This window comes from Lycorma delicatula, chromosome 4, assembly GCF_047948215.1.
Source record: "Lycorma delicatula isolate Av1 chromosome 4, ASM4794821v1, whole genome shotgun sequence".
Lineage (NCBI taxonomy): Eukaryota > Metazoa > Arthropoda > Insecta > Hemiptera > Fulgoridae > Lycorma > Lycorma delicatula.
Window position 1 is genome coordinate 155,788,768 of NC_134458.1, and position 26,984 is coordinate 155,815,751.

A 26,984-nucleotide genomic window follows, 5' to 3' on the forward strand; every position below is an offset into this window, starting at 1 on the left:
AAAAAATTTGATCATTATGACATAAATTTAAAAGAAAAACTGTTCTTGAAAATTACTTTATCAACTTTTGATTTTTATGGAAATTTCTAATTCTTTTAAAGGCATAAGTATTACTTAATATACAATTACATGCCCATATTTAAATATTATATTTTTTAGAAATGTGTTACATTTCTAAATTATTTTGAAGAAATATAGTTTGTGATTTTGTTTGTATCTTGGCTTTTGATTTACCCTGATGCTGAAACGTTGTAATTTTCTCCTGCCTCCATTCTGTGTAATATGTTTAAAGGTAATTTTAAAAGGCTTATTTATAACAAATCCAATAACTGTATTATATTAGTCAACAAACCTAAAATTTGATATTTGTATTTTGTAATTTTTATAATTTTCATACATTTCATGTAAATTTTCTAATACAACCTACAGGATTGATTAAAACAGTGCTGTAATTTTGAAATCACGATTGTTTAATCTATTTAACTCTAAAATTTCCATTATAACACTTCAAGTTATATATTTTAATATTTTATTAACTTTAAATAGTCTTTCTTTAAAAAAATATTTATGCGTATTCATGTTAACTGCCATACCACAACAATTGTAAATGACCTGACATGTCAATCCTACAAATTAATCCCATAATTTTTTGAGCCATCCCTTAAAATAACAAGCATCCCATGCCAATATTACTGGTGAAAGTGAGTAGTCTTGTGGTTTCCCACTGCCTTATACTGAGGTAAATATATGGTAGTATATCAGTATGCAAAGCCCACTGAAATGCAAGTGATATTCACCCACTATGTGACATTATTTTTTGTGGTAATCATCTTTACTTTCAGAGAAAGCAATGTTGACTGGTGACTGCTGTAATTCAAGTACTTTACTTTATTTTGTGTCTTTATTAATAAAACAATGTGTTATGTTGTACACTGCTTCAGTTTAACAGAGGAATAAAAGAAGCCTAAAAAGGTAGTCATTTATGTCATGATTTATACAAGCCAAGCACTATTATTTTTATACTCGGTTTTTTTAGAAAAAAAGAATTACATAGTATACTCAAAATGAATGTGACATTCTTAATATTTTTTAATATCATGTGTAATGAAAAAAATTAATTTTCCCAGTTTTATTTAAATTTATTTTTGTTGCTAATAAAATTATAATTATTTAATGGCAATACATGTATGTTAATGCACATCTCTGAAATAAGTGATGTGTGTAATATCTATCAATACAATTATAATAATTTTAATTCAGCTTAGATTGGGATATATGTTTAATCCTTCAAAATGTCTTTTAAAATGAAGTCTGACTAATATTCTATAATTTTAAGTAAACATAGTCATGCTAAATGATTATTTCCTTTTTCCCCTGCATTGCGTATGATATATCAGTAAAATATATTTTTCTCATTTTAATTAGGAACTATGATCAGGAATTAATTGTTTAGTATAAACAGTTTTATTATTATAATTAAGAAATAGAATGAGTTTAACAAACTAAATTTATGTTCATATCATAGACCTGATTAGGAAATCTTAATTTCTTCAATATGTTTGAAATTTAAAATATAATGAATTGTAATATAACAGGAGGAAATTGTTTGTTTCAGCTTTTTTTTCAGACCATATCTGTGCTAAAATGATTGTATATTTTTTTTAAATTGATTAATTAATTAATATTACTCGAGTAATATATGGTTTCACACTGGAGAGCCAGAAAATATTCAGCCTGATATTAAAGTAAGAAGCTGGAATCCTGCACATTAATATGAATTTATAAAGCAGTTCATGAATTTTACTATTAAAGTTCAATATAATAGTAAATCTTCTGAAACATCATTCTTTTAAAAATAAAAACATTTTATCATAGAAAAATGTACTGATTTTATAAATATATATTATATTTTTTTGATCAACCTAAGCACAGAATAATAAATAAAGTAATATGACACTTACCTTATTTTGTTTTTTATAAACATTATCAATTAATGAGGCTGTTTATCCATTTTTTACTGCAATGATATGGGCAAAAAAAGAATTTATTTTACTAAATTAATATATATAATATCTGAATTCATGAAATTCTCTGAAATCTTATATTTTTTATTTAAATATGTAGGTTAAATTACTTCTTATGTGGAATAGGAGCTCAAGCTGTACCCAGTAAGCACTTCATATACTAGTTTTTTTTTTCAATTCCCAGATAGAAAATCTTAGAAATTTCCACAGGCTCAATTAAGAGAGTCATCACCCCACTGAGTCTCAATGAAGAAATACCTCCTTACTTAGAATGTGCCAGCATGACGCCATTGATGAAACCAGAGTGGTGGCTGACCCATATCCTGTGATACTTTTCTAAGAAAGAAGTAATAATAAAAGATATAGAAAGCGGACAATCAATCTGCAGGGGCAATGCCATTGAGCTAGTTAAATGATATATAAATTTAGAATTAACCTCTAGATCATATGAGTTCTATATTAAGGATTGTATAATATGATACATTTTATAAAATTTAAAAAAAATTCTATATATTTACAGGTTTGCAGTATTTGCGTTGGGTTCAAGTGCTTATCCAAACTTCTGTGCATTTGGTTCTTATGTTGATAATCTACTAGGTGAATTGGGCGGTGAAAGATTAACAAAGTTAGCAACTGGTGATGAAATGTGTGGACAAGAACAAGCATTCTATAAATGGGCACCAGAAGTTTTTAGGGTAAACTTAAAAAAATTTAATTTTTTTTACATTGCATACTTTCACAACTATCTTATTTTAGCAATTTTCTGCTAATATAAATCTTGTAAAAACTAACCAATATTTTGATAATTAGAACATATAAATCAACTCTTTTTCAGATACAATCCCCTGATTTAATTGAATTTTTTATCTATGATTTTACTTTTTCATGGTTCTGTAAAATTGTATAAAAGAAATAATTAATTGTAAGAAATAACAGTTTAAAATAAAGTCAAATTTAGTTCTATAAAGTTAGTTTAATGCAATAGAAAAATATCAGATTTTATCAATTATCCAATGCAGAAACATTACAGTTCATTAGATTATGCTGTTAACTTAAATGATTCAGTTAAAAAATTAAGAATATGTATTCATACCAAGAACTGTACATATTGATAGAATAATGAAAACAATAGTTGATTAGTTGCTAATACAAGTTATTGCCTTAAGCACACAAGATTAATGAATTTCAAGAAATCGAATCCCATAATATTGTTTAACTTGTAAAGCTAAACTCTACAAGCTAAACAAATTAGATTAAATACAATAGATTAAATAAAAAACAAAAAGTGGACTACTAATTGCACATCTACCTAGAATAATTATGAAAAATGAACAAAAAATACTTAAACAAGTTTTTCTTTCTTTTTTACTGGCATTTTTTCAGGATACAGTAAGTTAGTTAGTGATGTAAAATTTAATATTACTTCTACATTTAAGTTGTAGTAGGATGTCTATGTAGGCTTTAAGAGATGATAACTAATGGTCTCCACTTGTTAAGACTAACAAGCAACAAACTACAACATAAAATGTTGAAGTAATATTAAATTTTACATCGCTACCTTACTGTATCCTGATAAAATGCCTGTAAGAAAAGAAATAAAAACTTATTTAACTACATTTTGTTCGTTTTTCATAATTATTCTAGGCAGATGTGTCCAATTGTTAGTAGTAGTCAGGTTTTTGTTTTTTAGTTAGCGCTTATTGTTATTATTTTATTTAGCGCTTTGTTTTTTCTTTTTTTTTAGAAATATTTTCTATTTAAATAGAAATTTGAATGTTTATAAGTAATAATGTATATGGATATAAAGCACATTTATGTTAGCCACAATTTATTCCTGCTTCTTTTGCTGAGCGCATTTTTCACTTTATCTTGAAAACAATGAATTTTTCAAAAAAAAAAACAGCAGGCAAAAAGTGTTTCTTTTTTATCACTTATGGAATACCATCATTAAAATTTGAAAATAGTGTAATTTTTAAATTTTGTCCCTCAGTGTAGATGAATATTCCAAGTCTTCACACATTCCATGAGGTTTTCTGGATTCAGGGCCTGTAGGTAGCCACATCCTTTATTTGTAAATTGTGAATGAGGTGTAGACTTGTAAGGACTCAGGCTGACCGTACCTGAGATGAGTAGTTAATTGAAACCCTACCACCAAAGAACACCAGTATACGCAATCTAGTATTCAAATCTGAATAAAAGCAACTACCTTTATTAGGATTCAAATTAGATAACTCTCAACTTCAAAATCAGCTGATTTACAATGACGAGTTTTACCACTAGACCAATCTGGCAGGTTAGTCTAGTGTAGATAAGACAATTTAAGATAGCCTATGTTACTTCCAGACCAAAGATCTATTACTATCCAAAAGTTAGTCATAATGGGTTGAATCTGTGAAGCTACAGAAGAGAACAGACACACATTACATTTAAGTACAATACTACTATGGATGTAATCAGGTAAAAATTAACAGAAAAGACATTAAACTGAGTAATAATATAGCAATCAGATGATTTTAACTTGGAAAATGGAGATGAAGATGGTGCAATTAAATCAGAATTCACTATGAAGTCATTTGAATTAAATTTTTGGTACATTGAGACATCCAATCATCGAATGAAGCATTAAGTTAAAATAGAAAATTTAAATCTACTGGCATTGTAAAAGGAATTAAAGAATTTGTTTTATGAAACTAAAATCTACTGGAGTAAGTATCACTTCATGCTTTAAAACCACTTTTTTTTTTCATATGTTCATAATTTTGCTAATTCTGGTTTTATTTTTTATACTCATAGCATTTGGAGAACATAACCCTTGCAAATAGCAAGGGATTACTGTATCTAAATTTTATTTAATATAAAAAAATTTTCTTTTACTATGTGCAATTTACTTTTTATTACCTATAACTAATCTATAATAATTTAAATTTATTTTCAGTTTCAAGTGACATAGCCAAACAGTTTTAGGAAGCCTGATATGAGATAAATTCCTCTTAAAAATTTAATGAATGCACTTTCCTAGCTTCTTTTATTATTTTGTTTAATTACAACAGTTGCTTAGAGACAAATGGCAACAGCAGAAAAGCTACTTAATAGAATTAACTGAACCTGTGTGACATTCAAGTTGGCATCCCTGACATAGAAAGTATCAGCTGTTCAAAAATAATTTCACTTATTATAACCTCTTTTGTTTATTTGTAAATGCTGCCTCCATTTGAAATTTGTACTTTGGCAGAATAGGGTGTTGTAATAAGATTTTTATTTTCTGAAAGTGTTAAACTCGCCAAAACTCACTCATGGATATTAAAACAATATGGTAAAGTGTATTAACAATGCAAAGTTTTATAAGTGAATCAAACAGTTTAATTCAGACAGAATAGGTATCACTGATTTTCATTGTATCCAAAGACCAGTGGGAGTTTTGACTTACAGTTTGGTAAATTGCATTAATGATTTTATTCACAAGGATTCACAGACCCATAAAAATGTAGAAAATTGGTGAAATTTATAGTGAGAGTATCACATTACAAATTTCTATTTGGCACTGTCTGTTCCGTTATCTATGATAAGTTGAATTACCACAAAATGGGTTCAGAGACAGTCAACTTTAAATCACAGATACCTGTGAATTCACATTTGTATGAACTAAAGGTCGTCACAGAAGGTATGTTTTTTAAACTGCATAATAAATTGCGATAAAACTTGATGCTAACAGTGCTTTGAGACTATAAAGGCTGCCTAACAATTCCGATCTAGTACCATTCACATTTTTTTGTTTGGTCTTCTCAGAGTTTTTAGAAGGCACCAAGTTTAGCAACAATGAGTAGATCAAGAATGCAGTACAAGCCTCAGTAACCAAGGTGAATAATTCTTTATTACTGGAGTAAGAAAACTCACAGAAAGATGGGACAAGTGCTTAAATGTAACTGCTGATTATGTTGAAAAGAAGTGTTGGTTTCATTGTCACTGAATAAATAATCATTTTTCTATAGTTGTGTCTACAATTATTAAACTACCCTAGTATATTAACTCACGTACTTGCCCATTTAAAATTGTTATTAACCGTTTGTAATGTTTAGGATAATGAGCCATATTACTGTAACTTGCTAATTTTGCAAATTTATAATGTTATTTACTATTTTTGGATTATAACTTAATTTATTAATAATACTAATATTTTATTAATGTAGGTGACTTTGAATTAAGAAACTAATTACAGTAATTAGTAAACAAATATCACTGGCAGTTACTAAAAAATAAAATCCAATATAAAACATATACACACATTTACAATTAGCAATATTACAAAGCACACTGAAAATACCACCTATAATACAGTGTTAGTCATAAAAACATAACAACCTGAATCACATTGCTGAAACTATCTTAATTATTTTATTAGGCAAAAAATAAAATCAATAAAAATAATAATAAATTGAATCTACAAAGAGTAATTATGCATATTTAGAAAGATTTAACTATTATACTCCCTACAATACATCATCTTTATTTTTTAAAATACAGGTAGACTGTTAATAATTGTGTGTTGTACAAATATGTAAAAGTATAACATCTGATTGTTGTGTGTACAATTGTTGCAGATAGCATGTGAGACGTTTTGTTTAGATGATAGTGACACAATGTTAGAAACTAGCTCATTGGGACCACAAACACTTTCTTCTGCTACAGTCCGTTCATTAAAAGCTAAAGACGAAGAAGATTTATGTACAGGTTTGTAAAATAAATATATTATTATTTCAGTTTAAGACAATTACAAATTTGTAGAAAATTTGTCATATTTAATCTTGATTACAGAGTTAAAGGATTCTGCCTAATGTTTGATTTTTTGTACATCTGGAGTTTGTACAAATAATTAATCTATCACCAGTCTAAAATTTGTTACTGAAGAGTTGGATTTGTTCCAATTATCTGGTTGGTGTAGTGCCACTTACCAACTTTTAAATTATTTAGTCATTAGTGATATCTAATGGAATTATTTTAAAATTATCTAATGTTAATTTTTTCACCTTTCTTATTAAAATATATAGGTAAATTTATAATAAATACAAATCTCAAGTTATAAATAGATAAGATAAAAATGTTAAAAGAAAAAATGTTTCAAGTATTTTGCCACCCGTGAAGCACTAACATCATTGGTTATGTAATCTTAAAATTTCATTAACTATTTGATATTGTTAGAGGAAAATCAAATCATCGGTTTTCTTACATTTTTAAGTGACATTCCACCCAAGTCTTATTTTCACAATATTTTTTTACCTTTTCCCTGGCATTTTTGAGAATATCAACTTGATCACTTTTTATTCATTAATCACTTTGCAATAATAAGCTGTGATTTTCTATTGTGCTGTAACCTGTTATTATTCAATTCAAAGATTTTATCAGGTAGTATAATGGAAATGTACTATTAATGTAGTGATGAGGTTGATGACTTATTATTTCATGGGTTAAGGGCGATTCAGCTATTAATCATTTAAGCTTACTTGTATTTTGTTTTGTTTTGTCCTTAACTATTTTTTTAAAAGAACTACTTTTTCCTGTTTTACTTATTTATTTTTATTCTGGTGCTTAATTTTTTTTTCATTAGCATATTTTTAGTGATTAATTCCCTCATCCCTTATAAGTAAATAAAATTAAATTACCCTCTTTGCTTACTTAGGATTTCTGGATTTAATTATTATTTTTAATTCACTTAAGATAAAAATGCACTGATTAATAGGGCACAATGTATTTAATGTTATCTGGATGTTTCAAATGAAAATCCAAATTGATTTTAAAAAAGTCTATTATTCATTAATTTTTTTCATTAAAGATATTGTTTCATTAATCAGATATTGGATAATAAATTAAACAGCATTTTGTATTACTACTTAGAATCAATAGTTATCAAATGCTTTACTTGAAAACAAAAATTAATGGCAGTTTAATTTTTATGAAAATGCATATGAAGTTTGATATCCTAACATACCAAACTGCTGTGTTATCCTTTGAATGTTAACAATAACCAGATGCTTATGTTACATATCCGGAATGTTCAAGATGTAATGAAACATTATTTAAGGTATACATTAAATATTTATAAAAAATAGAATTTTGTCAATTTTGCTTTTTTCTATTTCATAAAAATGTTTATGTAGCCCACTTAGAAAATTTAAGTAAAACATAAACCTCTCTTTCCTCTAAAATGGTTACATAATACTTGAAAGGACTATAAAATAATTAAAATAGCATTTTCAAAAAAAAAAAAATACTATAGTTTGTTACCTGTAACAAACTAAATAAATAAATTACATGACATCAAGTTCTGTTTGTCCGTATACATTTACTGGTTGGATTATCTATATGTTTTGAGATCTTGGCATTAATCATCTCAAAAATTATGAGTCATCAAATAAAATATTTCGTATTTTGTAATGTGTGAATAAAATACTTAAACTCTTACTATAGAGTGATAATGTTCAGTGTTTATAAGATTTGTTTTTATGTTGTATTTTAATTTATATTAAACCTATTTATTGTAGTTTTTTTCTGATTCTATCTTTATAAATTAGGCAGTTTTAAAAATTGATCTATTTTTTTTTAGATTTAAGTTATTACTGTAAAATCATAAAGCTTTTCAAGCTTATTAAAAAGTATACACATTTCTTGTACATATTTTGATAAATTGATTAATTTTCTTTCTATTGTAGCATTGTCAAGATGTCACAACCGTAAAGTATGGTGCTGTCCTTTGGAGGAAAAACGTAACCTTCATGGTAGCGGATCTACCCGAACAACATTATTACTGAAATTAGGAATAAAAAATGGTCTTAAATATGAGCCTGGTGATCATGTTGGTATTTTTGCTTGTAATCGTGGTGATCTAGTTGAAGGAATAATAAGTCATCTTGAAGGAAACACTGATCCTGATCAACCGATCGAAATTCAGAAATTAAAAGAAACACAAACTTCTACTGGTTAGTTAATATAATAATAGCATGTAGTATTTTGATATCATATATTGTCGTGTTTTAGAATGTCATAATGCGTTTAATTTATTAACAAAACAGTTTTTTAATTGATTTGAAAGTGAATTTATTAATCTCTACTGAACTATGTTGTTTGTGTACATTTATTAACTATCTATATGTGTTTTAGTATTATTAAATATCCTTAAGTCACTTTTTAACCAATTTCAAAAAAAAAGTTTGAAGTTAAGCCTTTCTTATAACCAAATGCGCTGATTTTAATGGTTTTTTTTTTTTTATTATTATTTTGAGTGAATTTCCTCCAGTGATCATGCTAGTAAAATCTTCAAAATAACATGTCAATTTTTTTTTTTTAAACTAATAGTTGTATGGATGATAACATAGTATGAATATAATTTTTTTAATTTATTTTTTCATAATTTCTTAGTATTGGATTATTGTAGTGTAATGTCATTCTGGTATTCAAAGTATTTTCTTGTAAAACATTTTGAAAATTAACTGGAATGTTCAAGATATGTAACAATAGAATGATAATACAAGAGCTGATTGAAATATAATTCACAGTCGCTCATAATGTGCAAATGAAAAGAGATAGTCAAATGAAGCAAATATGCCATAAAAGTACATTTTATTTTCTACATAATCACCATTTGCAGCTGCACATTTCTCCCAAACTAGTGAACTATTTTCCTCATTCCATCAATAAAGCATGCTGACAGTCGTCCTTGATCCAAGCCCTTGCTGAATCCTTCAGTTCATCATCATTTTTAAAATTATTATCCTTAATATCCCTCGTTAATTATGGAAAGAAGTGAAAATCATAGGGAACCAAATCTCATGAGTGTGGAGGATGTAGAATAGTTTCAGATTTCAATTTCACAGGAGCTTTTAACTTCACACCAAACTTTCACAGAAAATTGTTGCTAGAAATTTGATTCAACTACACAGTATGTGGATTTTCTTCAGACCACCAATATGAATTTCATGTGTTTTTACCTATGTCCATTACCGGTGAAAGTAGCTTCATCAAAAAATAGTATGAATGCAATTAATTGTAATTATTGTTACCCCTTTGACAAAATTGCAGTCATCTGACGTGGTCACCAAGATGGAGGTATTGAACTTTCTGAACATGATAAGGACGCAATTCTTGAGCATGTAATGTCCTCCATACTATACTTTGTGGAATGTTAAGTCATGTAGAGATTCTTCATGTGCTTGTTGTAGGACTAAACTGCACCACCTGAAAGATGTTTTCCCTTTCATCACCATGTACTGGTTGACGTTCAGATGAAACATGAGTACTGGGAACAGTACCATTCTGACAAAAATTATTAAAAATTCTACAAAATACTCTGCAGTTTGGAACTAATCATTCAGGATACCTATTCTGAAAGGTATCAAAGGGTGGTATTCTTCCATCGCAGCTGGACCACTTCTACTGCAAAAGGCGTACACAAAAATCATATTAGCATATTCTGCATGAGTGAAGAAACTTAGAATTTTATCAAAACAAAAGAATTCAAAATGGAATTTCACTTTCTAAATTCAGATTCACAAAATGTAGGTATAGTTTAGAATACAGCAAACAAAAAAACATTACATCACTTAATTCTCAAAAATAAATAAACACAATCAAAATTATGTTAAAAACAAGTAAACTGCTTTAACGTTATTATTAACATATAATCACAATTTTATTACAATAAAGAGTAGTGTTCATATTAATTTCAAAGCTTACAGTTAGTATTTCAAAACTATTTTTCAAAGGGTCTAAAATTACTGTACTATAAACAGCTGTTTTTAATAAATTTTATAAATTCATAACTTTTTTCTGTTAAGTTTTGTTTTTAATAATAAAAGTTGATATTTTTTTTGTTCATAGACTTTATTACAACAATTTTCTGAGAATTAAATTCAAAATACAAGTTTTAATAATAAAATTTATGCATCTATTAGTCATTTAATACAGTTATTGTACATGAAACATAAAAAATTTGTTTCTGTAACCAAATTTTTGTGTTTGAAATTGGATATCATGAAAACCAGGAAACACAGTTCTGGAACCTATTTTAATCAATTTTTCAGGTCAAAGAAACGCAAGAAACTATCAAGTTTATCCCTTATGTAATACCATAAAAATTTCAATATGACCTCATTTCACCAGGGGAATACGGCCAAAATTTTTCACTAGCTGTAACTCGATAACAAAGTGTTTTCTGACATATATTGGTATGAACTTTATTCCTAATTTCAAACTTTAGAATCAGTTACCAAATTATTTCCCTTACCTCCTAAATTGCCCAGTATATATACATAAAAAATTTTTAAAAATATGTACATTATCCAATCATAAAAGTGTCATAAATATAAGTGTCTACTTTAAATAGAGTTTTAAAATAGAACCCATCAACTAGGAAATCTTTTTAGTGTTTAAACCAAAAGATAAATCAGTTTACAAAACTGGTCAAATTATTTCAACTATAAGCAAGATAGGCCAGTATTTATTACCTAAAGATTAGTTTCACAGCAGTTATTTTAATAGGAATGTAAAAATGATTGTTTTACAGAATAAATTTTTTTAATATAAATTACACAAAATATGACACAAACTGTTATTCATCAATTTTCCACTTAGTTACATGTCACTGGGATGGTTATTTGGCTTTTATAGACAGAATTATTTATTTATTTATTATTATTCCATTAAACTGAGGAATATTAGGGGGGAGAGAAATGTATAATATAAAAATGTGTGTCCCTTTTTTATAAACAAATGTAAACTTTTTAAATATTTAAATTTGTTTGCAGGTGTTAATAGGACATGGGAACAATATGAACGTCTTCCACAGTGTTCCTTAAGAACTCTGTTGACTAGGTTTGTTGATATTACAACACCGCCTACACCATATCTCCTTCAGTTCCTCGCCAGCTGTGCCTCAAATCAAGAAGATAAAGAGCTCCTCACTATGCTTGCTAATGTATGCATTCATATTATTGGTATAACTTGTCGCTTACCATTATTGAAGTATGACTAAATTTATTTTCAATAATTATTAAAAAATGTACTTATCTGATTCATTGAGCCAAGGTTTGGCGTGAACCCTACCAGTGTTTCTATCAACTAAAAATAAGATACAAAACTATGTTGTATGTTATACATAACTATAACAAGAGATAAATACTAAAAATTAAAAAACATGACTGCCAGAAAAATCCTTTGCTGACAAACGTTGCGCTTTAATATAGGATAATTAAAGAGTGTGTGGGTAACAGTTTTGTAATATTTATACACAGTATAATTTTTTTCTAATTTTTTAAACTTTTATAAACATATATATATATATATATATATATAGCCTATGACACTCCCAGTAACATAAGGATTCCAACGCGAGGTCATACATTTAAATCGGTTTAGCCAATGAGCTGCTACAATGGAACAAACATACATGCATACAACCTAAATGTATTACAGTCCTTTTTGGGCAAAACATATTTCAAGAAATACATGCAGTTTTATTAACGTCATTTACATAAATGAAAATATATAGATCACATTAATAAATGACACCTTTTCATAAGTAAAAGATACCTTACACGAGTTGCTTGCGTTACCTCACTACTCTAGCTTCATGCATGGTCCCCATGGGAAGCCCATTATTATTAAACAGAATTTTTTTTTTTTAATTTATTTAATATTACTGTACTTTATTTAACGTAAATTTAATTCTGGTATTTTTGTAATATTATTCATTCAGTTCAAACCCAGCTCACACAGTGATAGAGGCTCACAGATTACAGTTCATTATTTCAATTGATTAAAGTTTGTGTTTCAACCAGCAAATCTCCACTACTACATATATATAGCCTGTGACACTCCCAGTAATATAAGGATTCCAACATGGGGTTATACATCTAAGTTAGTTCAGCCATTGAGCTACTACAGTGGAAAAAAACACATGTACACCCAAAAATAAATTGCACTCTTTCAGCAGTCGTGTAAAAATTGCATAAAATAGATAAAGATTTTCTTCAAAATAAAGTTGAAAGTTGGTTTTTATTGTGAAACATTTTAATTTATTCTGCATGATACAAACTATTTAATTCCATATTCATTTCATATGCATGTTACAACTCAAGAAAAATAATTTTCTGCTGCGCATGGGCCATTGGTTCTTCTGTATAGAATTACATAATGTAAAACTTGGTTTTCTTGCAAGACCTGATTTTGAAAACAATTTACCATATGTTTTCATTAAGTGTGGACAAGACCTCACTAAAATTTCAAATCATAAGTAAAAGTAAAACATGTACATACATAGTATCAGTAAAAACCAGTAAAGTAGATACAGTAAGTAAAGTACATACACCATTAAAATGTGTATTGGTGTTCATCCACATATTTTATTGGTGTTCATGCACAAAATCAAAGCATTTTGTGGTTTCAACATCAATAAGCTAGATAATAATTGCACACTGCTATTTCTTCCCTCTTATGCTAAACCTATGCTTGTTCACATTTCTGTGACATAAATATCTGCTAATCATATTTTGTTTATTATGAATACTACTAATTATATTTTATCTTATAATTAAAGAAAGACTTTTTGTTTCTTCTGAAGAAACAAGTGATTTCCAGAAAGTTCCCAGCCTGATACAGAGATTGTACAAGTATGACAAAATGACTGATATTTTTCAAGTGTAGATCTTTAGATGGCATACTACAAACTTTCAGAAGTGTGCAATTAGTTGCTTGTTTGTAGCGATCAAGTAATGCAACCAGTTTTGACATTCTCTGAAACTCTTGGGTTGTTGCCACAAAACTCTATGATTTATGCTTTGAAGTGTTTCCATATATGCAGTACTTGCTGAATTTGACTCCCAGCAATTACTTCCTCTTCCCAATCCTGAAGAAATGGCTTGCTGGTCAAAAAATGATATGGTCAAAACTGTAACAAATGCGTCTATGCTGCAGAGTTGGACAAATTACATTATATTGAGGATATTAAAACGACAGAAAGTTGTTAGTCTTAATATATTGAATTACAAGGTTTATTGCAGTTGTTAAAAATAGAATATAAGATTTCTGAAAAATTAGCTTGTTTTCTTATTTGAAATATATTCAGAAATGTTATGCTATTGACCTAGTGGTGCTGTAAAATACTATCTAGACGGATTAAATGTAGGGAAACATAGTTCTGATAAATATTGAAAAATAATGTATCTAATTAATTTTTGATATATAAGAGAAAACAGGTACTATTTAAAATAATTAAAAACTTCTATCTTTATACAGTTATTATAAGTGAACCCCTGGTGGATCAATTTTGTGGGAACCTCTGCAGTAAAATGTTCAAAAAAAATTGCAATAGTCTAATTATTAATGTTAATTCACTATAATATAATTACTGTCAGTATAGTTATTGACTGTACTATTTACTCATAGAAATGAAAATTGGAATGAGATTGAAAGATATAACCATCGTAAATCAAAACTGTTACACACAATGTTACTACACGGTACCACTGGCATTTATAGCTTTATAAACTTAATAGCTGATTCAAATATTTGTAGATGTAGTGAAGGTAGATGGTCCTTAAATGAAGAATTTTTTTTTTTTAAAGTTTATATGCTTCTTCTTACTAGATAGTGGCTTCTGTTTTGTGCCGAATTATTTTCCAAAAATCAGATCGAAATAAAACATCCACTGCCTTTATATCATAATATAATATAATTTTATAATATAAAATTAATACATTAATAAATTCTATAATATAATTTTCCTTTTCAATTCTGTTTCAGGAATCTTCAGCATATGAAGATTGGCGACACTGGAGATTCCCTCATTTACTTGAAGTGCTTGAAGAGTTTCCATCTGTAAGACCTTTACCAGCATTACTTTTAGCTCATCTAAATCTTCTTCAACCTCGATTTTATAGTATTTCCTCTGCACCTCTTGTTTACCCTGACCAAGTTCATTTAACTGTTGCTGTTGTTTCATATCGTACCCAAGGTAAACTAATCTCTCATTAATACTTATAAAAAATTTTAGCAATTTTTACATTTAGAAATATTGATTTAGCAATAATGATACTGTTTTTAAATTAAGATAGAACATTTATTTTAAGAAATAAAATATATATAAACATAACTTACGTGGGTAAGTGGGTAGCTTTTTGCGTCCATATGAATTCAAGTGGATCCTCATTACCAATCAATCACCTCTAACTGAAATCACTGTAATGATCTTCAACATGTTAACAAGCCATTTCACAATATTTCTTAACCACAATATTTTATCAATCCCCATAACTTTTGTTTATGTATCCCTGTAACTTGGTCAACAAAATTATAGGTATAGATATATATAGATATAGATTATAGGTATCATCCTAAATTGACCAAAACCCACATTTTTTTTAGGTTAGGTTATTATAGTAGATTGTTTTACTGTTGCCAATGTGGTCTTTTATAACTAACATGCAGTAAAATAGGGAAATACCTGTCTGGTATTTCAACAAAAAAATATTCATTGATCTCACAGTGGATTCCATTGGATACTCACCGTTAAACAAAAATACAGCCTGCATAATTTTTCATTTGGAACATACGAACTCACTGAACTTCTACAATTCTGCCTTTTTCTTGTTATCCCATGTTTCAGCATATGCCATGCACACTTCCCACTAATATTAATTATTCTAATTTATTGTCATATCTTTAACTCTTGTTCACACCAGCTCGCTTTGGTTGGTATGAATGTCCAAGAATAAACAAAACAAACAACTGTGACAAGTGTAAGCCTAGAACTGCTTAACCAGTTTCCAACTCATTCCTATTTTTATGGTATATCATATCCTGGTCATTTTGGCATTTACTTTTATACTGAAGAATATCCTTATATTTCAAGAATGAAGATATTTGCATTCAGTACCTGGCAATTCTGAATTTATATTAAATGGAAGAAAGGAATGAAGAATATAAAATAGGAAAAGGAACCAGGAATATATTCAAAGTATAGAGGCATAAGTGTGTTGTCATTGATGGGAAGGCTGTAAAGACAGATTTTGACAAGGAGACTTGAAAACCAGATTGATATTAATTAAATTCAGAATGGATTCTGTGATGGAAAATCATGTGTGGATAACATATTTAGCATTATACAGCTGATGGAAAAGAGTATTATACATGGTCATGAGTAATACTTAGTATTTACTGACTTGAAGAAAGCTTTTGTCAATTTACCTCCAAAATTGCTATGGAAATCTTTAGAAGACCAACATATAAATTGTGTTTAAGTTAGGTACAACATGTCAAAGGCTGTGTAAAGATAAGAATCAAGTATTGAGATTTTTTTTGTTGTTAGTAAAAGTGTAGGAGAAGGATGTTCATTACTTCTGGTTCTCTTTAAGACTGTTCTTACAGACTGATAAAAAAAAAAGTGTTACAATGGTATTCCAGATCGGTGGTGATGAAAATATTCACACTCTTTTATTTGTGGATGATCAGGTTTTGTTGGCTAAGGTTGAGCAAGATGCAAAGTACATGATAAGAAAGCTTATTGAGGAGTATGATACATGGGGATTAGAGGTGAATATTGAAAAAAGAAAATATATAGTAATTGGATTTATAGAACCAGATATTGTTAAATAAATGAAAAGTAAAATTAGTTGGTGAGTTTAAATATCTGGGTACATTCTAACAGATGAAAAGGCAAATACTGATATTCTGGAAAAGTTGGCAAAGGTAGAATGATCACAAAGCTCTTAAAAACTATTTTATGGAATATCAACTAATGGAAATATCTAAATATTTAAGTATGGCATATCAAATTTTTTGGATATCAAATAATTCAGAAGAGGATTTTCAACTTTTTTGTTCCAAGTTGTTCCACAAATGGATTCAAAGTCTTTCTTTAAAACTTAAAAGTAGAATGAGCTCTATGGAGACGAGTTTTTTGAGAAATTGTCTAATATCTTTGATCGAGTAAGAAATGGTGAAATCCTAAGAAAATGGATAGAAAATCTTTTTCAGTGGACAAGAGTTACCACAGAAAATTCTTGATTCTTGCTAGAAGGAGAAAGAAAGGTCAGCTAATGACTGATGTTCTGACTAATATGGGAAAACAAGGACTGAGAGATGAAAATCCTACAATATAGACCTATGGCATTTTGGGTTGTGGTAAACAGCATTCTATACAAAGGTGTATATGAAGCTGTAAAACTGTAATACCTGTAATACCTGTTTGTGCTCATTGAATGAACTACAAATGTTATAGGGATATTTTGTTAAGAGCCCAGCATCTCCTATTGTTGTTTGTGATTGGTGCCTATAGGACTGTCTCTCGAGAAACAGTCCTTGTTATTTCTGGTATTAAGCCCATTGATATTCTTACAACAGAGTGCCAATTACATTATGATACCGAGAAGATAGGCCTAACTTACCTCTGGCCACATAAAAAAAATAGATGATCAAGGTTTCCATTTATGGCAGGTCAGCTAGACTGAAACGTTCGATGCCTGTTAAACGCATGATATTTTTTGTGATGTGAGAACTAAGCAGGTAGTTAGGTGGATTTCCCCCAATCGGTATATTACACAGTTTCTTTGTGGACATGGTGCTTTTCAAGATATGTTGGCCAGATTTGGTTTGATTGATTCAGGTCTGTTCCTGAGTGTAGGACCACTGATATGATGTGCGTCATCTCTTACATGTCTACCCCAGGTATGAAGCTGAATGTACCAAAGCAGCTAGAGAGCTTGTGAGGGTTCTGGTTTTGATCTGCAAGTTAATTGGAAAATCGAAAGGGAATGGAACAAGGTTACTGGCTTCCTTAGAATCTTAGTCCTGAGGAGGATGGTTGAGGGGATCTGATGCTGTTATAGAAGTATAGATAGAATAGCAGCAACCCAGGTGATTAGAGGTCCACCAGGTGTTTACTTATCTTACTAAGCACCCCTTGGGTACTTACTTCCCCTACAGGGGTCAGGATGTTGATAATAATTAAATGATATTTTTTATTATACAGGTGATCTTTCCGATTACAAACTTGAATAACTCACGTTTAATAACACTCAGATACATGAAAGTAGCATCAATAGAAAGAAAAATCAAAAGTTTTCAGTGGTTGGTACATCTGTCATCTAGTTATTGATTTTGTCACTAGAGCGATGGGAGAGAAAATAGCTGCCAACGAAGACAGGAAGGCTTTTTACGTTCTGGATTTTCACGTCTGCCAGTCTTTTATCACTGTGCAACATAATTTTATAAGGAACTTTGATGAAGACGCGCTCAGTGGGCCCGGTGTCCATAAGTGGTTTCCAACTTTAAAGGGGATGCATTAAAATTAAACTTTCTCGTTTACTTGTTCAAAAATCTTAATTTTAATATACCTACATCACAAATAATTCAAATCATTTGTAAGTTAACTTAATCTTACGTAATTTTGTCATTTTCCCCATTTTCATAAAATAACATTAATAGATTTCTTAAAACAATTTTAAGACTAGGTTATTACAAACTTCACTTTTACTGCCAAATTACATAATTTTACTTAGTGTAATATTAAAAATTAAAAAAACCCAATTTTGGAAATTTAATCAAAAAATGTATTTATTTAAAATTATTAAAAAATGTTAGCATAGTAATTAAAAAATATATATCAGTTATTTTGTCTTAAATTATTTTTTACATAAAACTTCAGTTTTATAAATTTCCAAAGAAAAACGCAAGAAAATTATCAGGGTGAGATCCCACCTCACTTAATCACACCTCTCCATAATTGTTATGGTCCTACCATTCCTGTTTCTATTTTCTTTTACTTAAATTACCTTGAACTTTTTTTAATTTCTAGTACTTTTTCCTCTGTGTTTTTTTACAGTTAACGAGCTTACTTTAGCTTGTGGTTTTTTCCAAAGTTTTTTTTTTTTACCTTAAATTAAAGTCTCTCCTTGTTTAAGTCCTCCTAGGTTCTTGTTTAAATCTTACTAGGATTTTTATAAATGAACTCTTCGGTGTTTTCTTTTTGGTGCTTTTATGTACCCTTTTTAATTAAACTTTACTCTGCTTGATTTTGTTACAACTTTACTTTTTAAAGTTTCTGTTCGATCTAAGATGTTTTTACTTTCTTCAACCTCTGCTTTTTACACTTAACGAGTTTTCTTTACCTTGTAGTTGTTCTTTTTCACAAAGTTTTTTTTTTTTTTTACTCTAAATTATAATCTCTCCTTGCATATATACTTTTAAATGCTTGTTTAAATCCTACTGGATTCTATATAATAGAACTCTTTGGTGTTGTCCTTTTTTGTGCTTTGTTTAAAAAAAACTTATTGGATTGTTTTTGTTTTTTACTATAAAACTTTTTTCTCCTTGTTTTTAACGGTTTTATTATATAGTTATTTTTTTCTCTTGTGATTTAGTGAAGCTCACTAAATACACTTAGGTGTGAACTTGTTTCCTTCTCTCTTTACCTTATTTGATCTCTTACTTTTCTTTATACAATCAATAAATTATTTTTCTTCTGTCTAATCTCTCTTGATAAGTTGAGCTGTTGTTGTATCTCTTATATTAAAAAGCTGATTAGCTTAAATCTTTTTATGTAAGCGTTGTGGTGTAGCAGAAATTAAAGTAATATACTTCAATCTGAAATACTAATAAAATTAAATGTGAAATAAAGTGATTGTTGCTCAATTACTATTTAATCATTGTTAAAAATACTTAACTAACTATATTTTTCCAAATGCTTCTTTCTTCATCTATTTGCCGCAATACCTCTTCATTTGTCACTTTATCCACCCATCTGATTTTTAACATTCTCCTATAGCACCACATTTCAAAAGCTTCTAATCTTTTCTTCTCAGGTACTTCAATCCACTTCCATATAAAGCGATGCTCCAAACATATACTTTCAAAAATCTTTTCCTGATATTTAAATTAATTTAGATGTAAACAAATTATATTTCTTACTGAAGGCTTGTTTCGCCTGTGCTATTCGGGCATTTTATATCGCTCCTGCTTCGTTCATCTTTAGTAATTCTACTTCCCAAATAACAAAATTCTTCTACCTCCATAATATTTTCTCCTCCTATTTTCACATTCAGTGGTCCATCTTTGATATTTCTACTACATTTCATTACTTTTGTTTTGTTCTTGTTTATTTTCATGCGATAGTTCTTGCGTAGGACTTCATCTATGCCGTTCATTGTTTCTTCTAAATCCTTTTTACTCTCGGCTAGAATTACTATATCATCAGCAAATCGTAGCATCTTTATCTTTTCACCTGTTACTCCGAATCTAAATTGTTCTTTAACATCATTAACTGCTAGTTCCATGTAAAGATTAAAAAGTAACGGAGATAGGGAACATCCTTGTCGGACTCCCTTTCTTATTACGGCTTCTTTCTTATGTTCTTCAATTGTTACTGTTGCTGTTTGGTTCCTGTACATGTTAGCAATTGTTTTTCTATCTCAGTATTTGAACCCTAACTTTTTTAAAATGCTGAACATTTTATTCCAGTCTACGTTATCGAATGCCTTTTCTAGGTCTATAAACACCAAGTATGTTGGTTTGTTTTTCTTTAATCTTCCTTCTACTATTAATCTGAGGCCTAAAATTGCTTCCCTTGTCCCTATACTTCTCCTGAAACCAAATTGGTCTTCTCCTAACACTTCCTCCACTCTCCTCTCAATTCTTCTGTATAGAATTCTAGTTAAGATTTTTGATGCATGACTAGTTAAACTAATTGTTCTGTATTCTTCACATTTATTTGCCCCCTGCTTTCTTTGGTATCATTAGTATAACACTTTTTTTGAAGTCTGACGGAAATTCCCCTTTTTCATAAATATTACACACCAGTTTGTATAATCTATCAATCGCTTCCTCACCTGCACTGCGCAGTAATTCTACAGGTGTTCCGTCTATTCCAGGAGCCTTTCTGCCATTTAAATCTTTTAATGCTCTCTTAAATTCTCAGTACTGTTTCTCCCATTTCATCCTCCTCAACTTCCTCTTCTTCCTCTATAACACCATTTTCTAATTCATTTCCTCCGTATAACTCTTCAATATATTCCACCCATCTATCGACTTTACCTTTCGTATTATATATTGGTGTACCATCTTTGTTTAACACATTATTAGATTTTAATTTATGTACCCCAAAATTTTCCTGTATGCTCCATCTATTTTACCAATGTTCATTTCTCTTTCCACTTCTGAACACTTTTCTTTAATCCACTCTTCTTTCGCCAGTTTGCACTTCCTGTTTATAGCATTTCTTAATTGCTGATAGTTCCTTTTACTTTCTTCATCACTATCATTCTTATATTTTCTACGTTCATCCATGAGCTGCAATATATCGTCTGAAACCCAAGGTTTTCTACCAGTTCTCTCTGTTCCGCCTAAGTTCACTTCTGCTGATTTAAGAATTTCCTTTTTAACATTCTCCCATTCTTCTTCTACATTTTCTACCTTATCTTTTTTACTCAGACCTCTTGCGATGTCCTTTGCAAAAATCTTCTTTACCTCCTCTTCCTCAAGCTTCTCTAAATTCCACCGATTCATCTGACACCTTTTCTTCAGGTTTTTAAACCCCAATATACATTTTATTATCACCAAATTATGGTCGCTATCAATGTCTGCTCCAGGGTAAGTTTTGCAGTCAACGAGTTGATTTCTAAATCTTTGCTTAACCATGATATAATCTATCTTATACCTTGCAGTATCATCTGGCTTTTTCCATGTGTATATTATTCTATTATGATTTTTAAATTGGGTGTTGGCAATTACTAAATTATACTGAGTGCAAAACTCTATAAGTCGGTCCCCTCTTTAATTATTAAGTAAAATATCAAATTCACTTAAAGGTCTTACTACTCTATGGATAAGGGACTAAAACTTATTTAAGTAAAGTTTTTTGATATCACCAACCATTGGCCCAGGGAGTGGAAAAAATAGGGTTTTAAAAACAAAAAAAATCATTTCTCCCTTAGGCACAGTTTCAAATTGGTTTAAAGTGGTTGTTAGTCCTCCAAACATTACCTAAAACTTATTTCTGAAACAATTTTTTATATGATCTACTCTTATGGCAAGGGATTATCAAAGTGTTGCTGGAATTGTAAGATGATAAGGCTTGTTGTATGCTAAACATGTGAAACTGTTTTTCACATGCAACCATTGTTGTATTGAGTAAATTTGAAGTTTTTCTTAACTTTAAGGTGGAAATTTTTTTTAGCAATGGTGAAATCTACCTCCTCCTTCTGGTGTACCAAAAAGGGATTTTTTTTATTCAATTATTTATTTAATCCTTCAGATTTTTATTTAAACACTATAAATGATCTGATATTTTACATTACTCATGTGTGTAAAACACCACTGTATATGTGAAACATGTGAGGTGTTTACATGTGCAGTATTCATTCAACCCGGATGTAAGGTTTTTGAAAACAGTTTTTTTTCAGATGCTTAGGAATTTTTTCAGAAGTATGCAGGTTGTTAGGTGGATTTCGCCCAATCAGCATATTACACAATCTCTTTCTGGACATGGTGCTTTACAAGACTGGTTAACAGATTTGGTTATTAATTCAGCTTGTGTCTGAAGTGTAGGGCCATTAATGTGCACCATGTTTTATAGTCTGCTTCAGGTACGAAGCTGAACATACCAAAGTAGTTAGAAAGCTTGTGAGAATCAATTCTGGTTTTGATCTGCAAGTAAATTGGGAGACCAAAAGGTGGTGGAACATAGTTGCTGACTTCCTTAGATTCTTAGCCCTGTGGAGGATGGCTGAGGAGGAGGTCTGATGCTATTATAGAATAGCAACCTGGGTAGCTAGGGGCCCGCCTGGGTGCTTATTTCACCAAGGTAGATATTTTGGCATGAAGTCCCGGTTAGCTTAGATATTCGCTGTTAGGATGAGAATGGATCTTTGGAGAAATGTGTGATGGAGCTGCGATGTGGGAGGGTGTAGCATTGACCCTGCTTCTGAAAGCAGACCAGAGCAGAGAGAAATAGGGTAAGTTTTCATTAGAAACTTATAAGATTGTGAATCTGTTTCTTGATTTTTGAGTAAACAAGAAGACTTTGAGTAAATTGAGTTGCAGGACAAAATTGTTGTTGCGATCAACATTTTGTTTTATAACAAAATGTAGTTGGTGTAAGGATAGTCCTTTTGGTGTCTAAAGACTAAATCAAATAATGATCTGAGTGCATATTCAAATTGAAGTTAGATAAGGGAAGAGATTTTGTGTGAAACCTTCAGTGTTAAAGGAAGGCATGGGGATTGCACTTCGGCAAATCGGTTAATTTGTTTGAGGGTTGTAAGTTGTGGGAGGTGGATCATGGTTGGAAGAAGCCATGTGAAGGTGATAGTAAGTTGTGTAAATACAATGATGGAAATGTCTGCTGAGGCATTTGCATTGGTGGCATCCTGACAGAGGCCAAACTGATGTCTGTGAAGTGTTTTCAGGTTTAGAGGGTCTAAAAGATGACCTCTGTTAAAACCCATCAGGACTAGGAATGGAGGAGATGTGTGATGACTGAGATCATCACAAAGTGGGAGTCTTCCCCTATGGGGGCAGGATGTGGTAGACAGTGGTAGACAGCTTGAGCTGTACTACAAACCACTTAAAAAAATAAACAAATGTCACAAATGACTGATGTAAAGTACACTGCACAAATGAAACATAACATTGAAATAAATACAGTAAATAGAATGGCAAACAACACTTCTTCAGTGTTAATGGAACTAACACTTCTGTTAGCCATTAAGTCAAAAGGCAAAATCATTATAAACAGTTACACATCTTAAAATAAAATGAATCATATACATTTAATTTGGTTTGAAAATTGATTTTATTTCATTTCTAATTTTTACATATCTCATATGTAAAAACAAACTGGTAAAGTAGTAGTGGCGTATGAATAATAGAGACATTTTTTTGTGCAGATACAGTACTATGCTGTACATTTCTATAAATGTAAATAATATGCTGATTTTTATAATAGCTGTAAAAACCATATAATTAAATAAATATATGTTGCAATGCATCCATACACATATAAACATAACATAGATTTTAGAGTTACAAAAAAAACCTTAAACATACATACATTTTAAAATTCATAAATATTACTTCAACTTCTAGAAAAATAATGTGTTTATTGCTAAAACTGTAAATAATGAATCTGAAACTAAAATTATAATTACTCTAGTTGATGCTAATATCATTAAATTTACAATAAGTAAATGGAAGAAATTATTTCCGCTGTTTTTTTTTAAATTTTTTTCATGACTTTTTTCATGTTTTTTTAGATGGTGAAGGCCCAATTCACTATGGTGTATGTTCCAATTACCTCCTTGATGCAAAAGTTGGTGATGAGATTTTTATGTTCGTAAGAAGGTAATAATTTTTATTAAATAATCTAAATTAAAACCTACATTAGAATCTCTGTGTAGTATATATATATATATATATATATATGTAAATCTATCTATTAATTTTCTTCAAAATGATGGTAACAATTGTTGTGTATTCTTAGATGAGCAATATCTTAATGCTAAGCATAGCAAGAGAAAATGTCCTACCAATTTCTTGTCATGCTTCATGTATAAAGATATTCTGATCAAGTTTTACTAAGATTCACAATCTATATAAACTTAAGAGATCAATATATATATATGTATATATATATATATATATATATATATATATATGTATATATATATATATATATATTGATATATATATATTATTATTATATATTATATATATAATATTATATATATATATATAATAATATAATAATATATATATATAATATATATATAATAATATATATATATATTATATTATATATAATAATATATATAATATATATATATATATATATATTATATATATATATTATATATATAATTATATTATTATATATATATATATTATATATATATATTATTATTATATATATATATATATATATATATATATATATAATTACATATATATAATTATATATATATATGTAATATATATGTATATATATATGTATAATTACATATATACATTATAAATTTATACTTTCTTAGTAAATTTTATTTTTATGAAATAATCGCATTTTATTTGGTGTTAATGTGAAATATTACCTACAACATTTTGTGTGTAGTGTGTCCTAGTTATCTGGGAACCTGTGAAATGAAGGAAATGTAGCTTTTATTTCTTGAAAATGATAGACATTTGATAATAGATATAAAAATTATAAGTAATATATGTGATTATCTTTTGATCATGCATATAAGCAATTAAGGAATAGATCTTAATCTATAGGTGCAGTTTTTAAACCTTATACAATAATAATGCACACACAGTTCAAATAGCTGAGCAACATCGTACATATTTCATTATTGTTTTTATTGAAAATTATACTTGTTAAGTCTTATTTTACAAAAATCTTGATTTTTCTTTTTTTTCATTAAGTTCTGGATCTGAAAATATTAATTATGTTATAAACAGTATCATCAATGATATCAATATCATAAAAATATGTTTTTTTAACTCACCTTTATCTTCCTGTTTCACTCTTAGAAATAAATCATGACTGATGTATAATAATAAATTGTATTGATCATGTCAGGAATGGATAAATATGCTACTCCATGGATAAAAAAGAAACTATCCAGCATTTAACTGAATGGATCAAGAGAATCTGTTGTAAAAATTTGATCAGAACAGCATCTCAGACAATTAATTATAAAATAAAAATTTATATTATTAAAGCCTATATTAATTATATAAATATAAATAACTGAAATAATATTATACAATACCTGAAATAAGGTAAATAAATACATTAAGATACCAAATATAAGAAATAACTACAAAATAATTCATAAATGAGAAGGTATTAGTGGATATTGCTTAAACATATATTTATAAATACATTGAATGAGATATAGAAACTTCAAAGTTTTTTCTTTAAATTTATTAATATTATTTAAAAGTTCATCAACAGAAAACATTTCTCTGTAAAAGAAAGTTTTTTAATTTAATTTTTAAGATATTCGTACAAACATTTTTTAAATAGCTAGATAATTTACTAAAGATGGCAATGGAAGCGCATATTGACCCTTTCTCATAAGCAGAAGTATTGTTTTGAGTTGTATGAAAACAGTTTTGTTGCTTGGTTTGATAAGGATGGGTATTGTTATTTGTTAAGAATAAGTGAACATTCTTTTTGACAAAAATTGTACGTTCATAGATAGAAACAAGGATTATTTAACATTTTTAGTTTTCTAAATGTAATTCTACATGAACTGAATATTGATTTAAGGAATATCCATCCACCTTCCTTCCCATAACAAATTAAATACTTCATATATTACTTTATAAATCAATTTTCATCTAGTTTTGATAAAAATGAGCTCTTAGTGTAAAACATGATGTAGTATTATTTATTTTAAGAGAATAAATTTTTTTTTCAGTGCACCAAATTTCCACTTGCCTTCAGATGACAAATTACCAATAGTACTAGTTGGTCCTGGTACTGGTATTGCTCCATTCCGTGGTTTCTGGCAACAACGAGCAGCCATTAGAAAAATTAAAGGTTTTTAAAAAATTTATAATTATCTTTTCGAATAGTAGGTTATAATTGTAAATTTTCATATGCATCCCTTCAAATTTAATTTTTATTTTTTATGTAATTAATTATAAGCAGCAACAATCCTTCCTATGTTAAAAGTTTTTCTGCTTTCTTCTGAGCCTTTAAAAGTTGATTTTTTTCTACTAAAAACACTACAGTAAATAATACAAAAGAAAAATCTTATGTTTGAAAATTTGTCTTATGAACTACTTGGTGGAACCAATTGAGCTTTATACTGTATTAAAACTTGTTTATTTTTTACATTATTGCTGGGAGTTACAGTTTATTTTTGGAAAATTTATAGGAATTTATACATATGCACTTAATTAAAAAAAAATTCATTT

At 28.8% G+C, this 26,984-nt stretch overlaps 1 protein-coding gene across 2 annotated transcripts in view; it reads left to right on the top strand.

Annotated features, from left to right (window-relative positions):
* Positions 1–26,984, top strand: part of Nos (Nitric oxide synthase) — a 752,676-nt gene that overhangs the window by 706,776 nt on the left and 18,916 nt on the right. For both annotated transcript variants that reach the window (XM_075364470.1, XM_075364469.1), the window contains 7 exons: positions 2,545–2,719; positions 6,623–6,752; positions 8,729–8,995; positions 11,819–11,988; positions 14,814–15,024; positions 24,317–24,404; positions 26,483–26,604. In XM_075364470.1, coding sequence (XP_075220585.1) covers positions 2,545–2,719; positions 6,623–6,752; positions 8,729–8,995; positions 11,819–11,988; positions 14,814–15,024; positions 24,317–24,404; positions 26,483–26,604 — 1,163 coding nt within the window. The remainder of the gene's footprint in view (positions 1–2,544; positions 2,720–6,622; positions 6,753–8,728; positions 8,996–11,818; positions 11,989–14,813; positions 15,025–24,316; positions 24,405–26,482; positions 26,605–26,984) is intronic.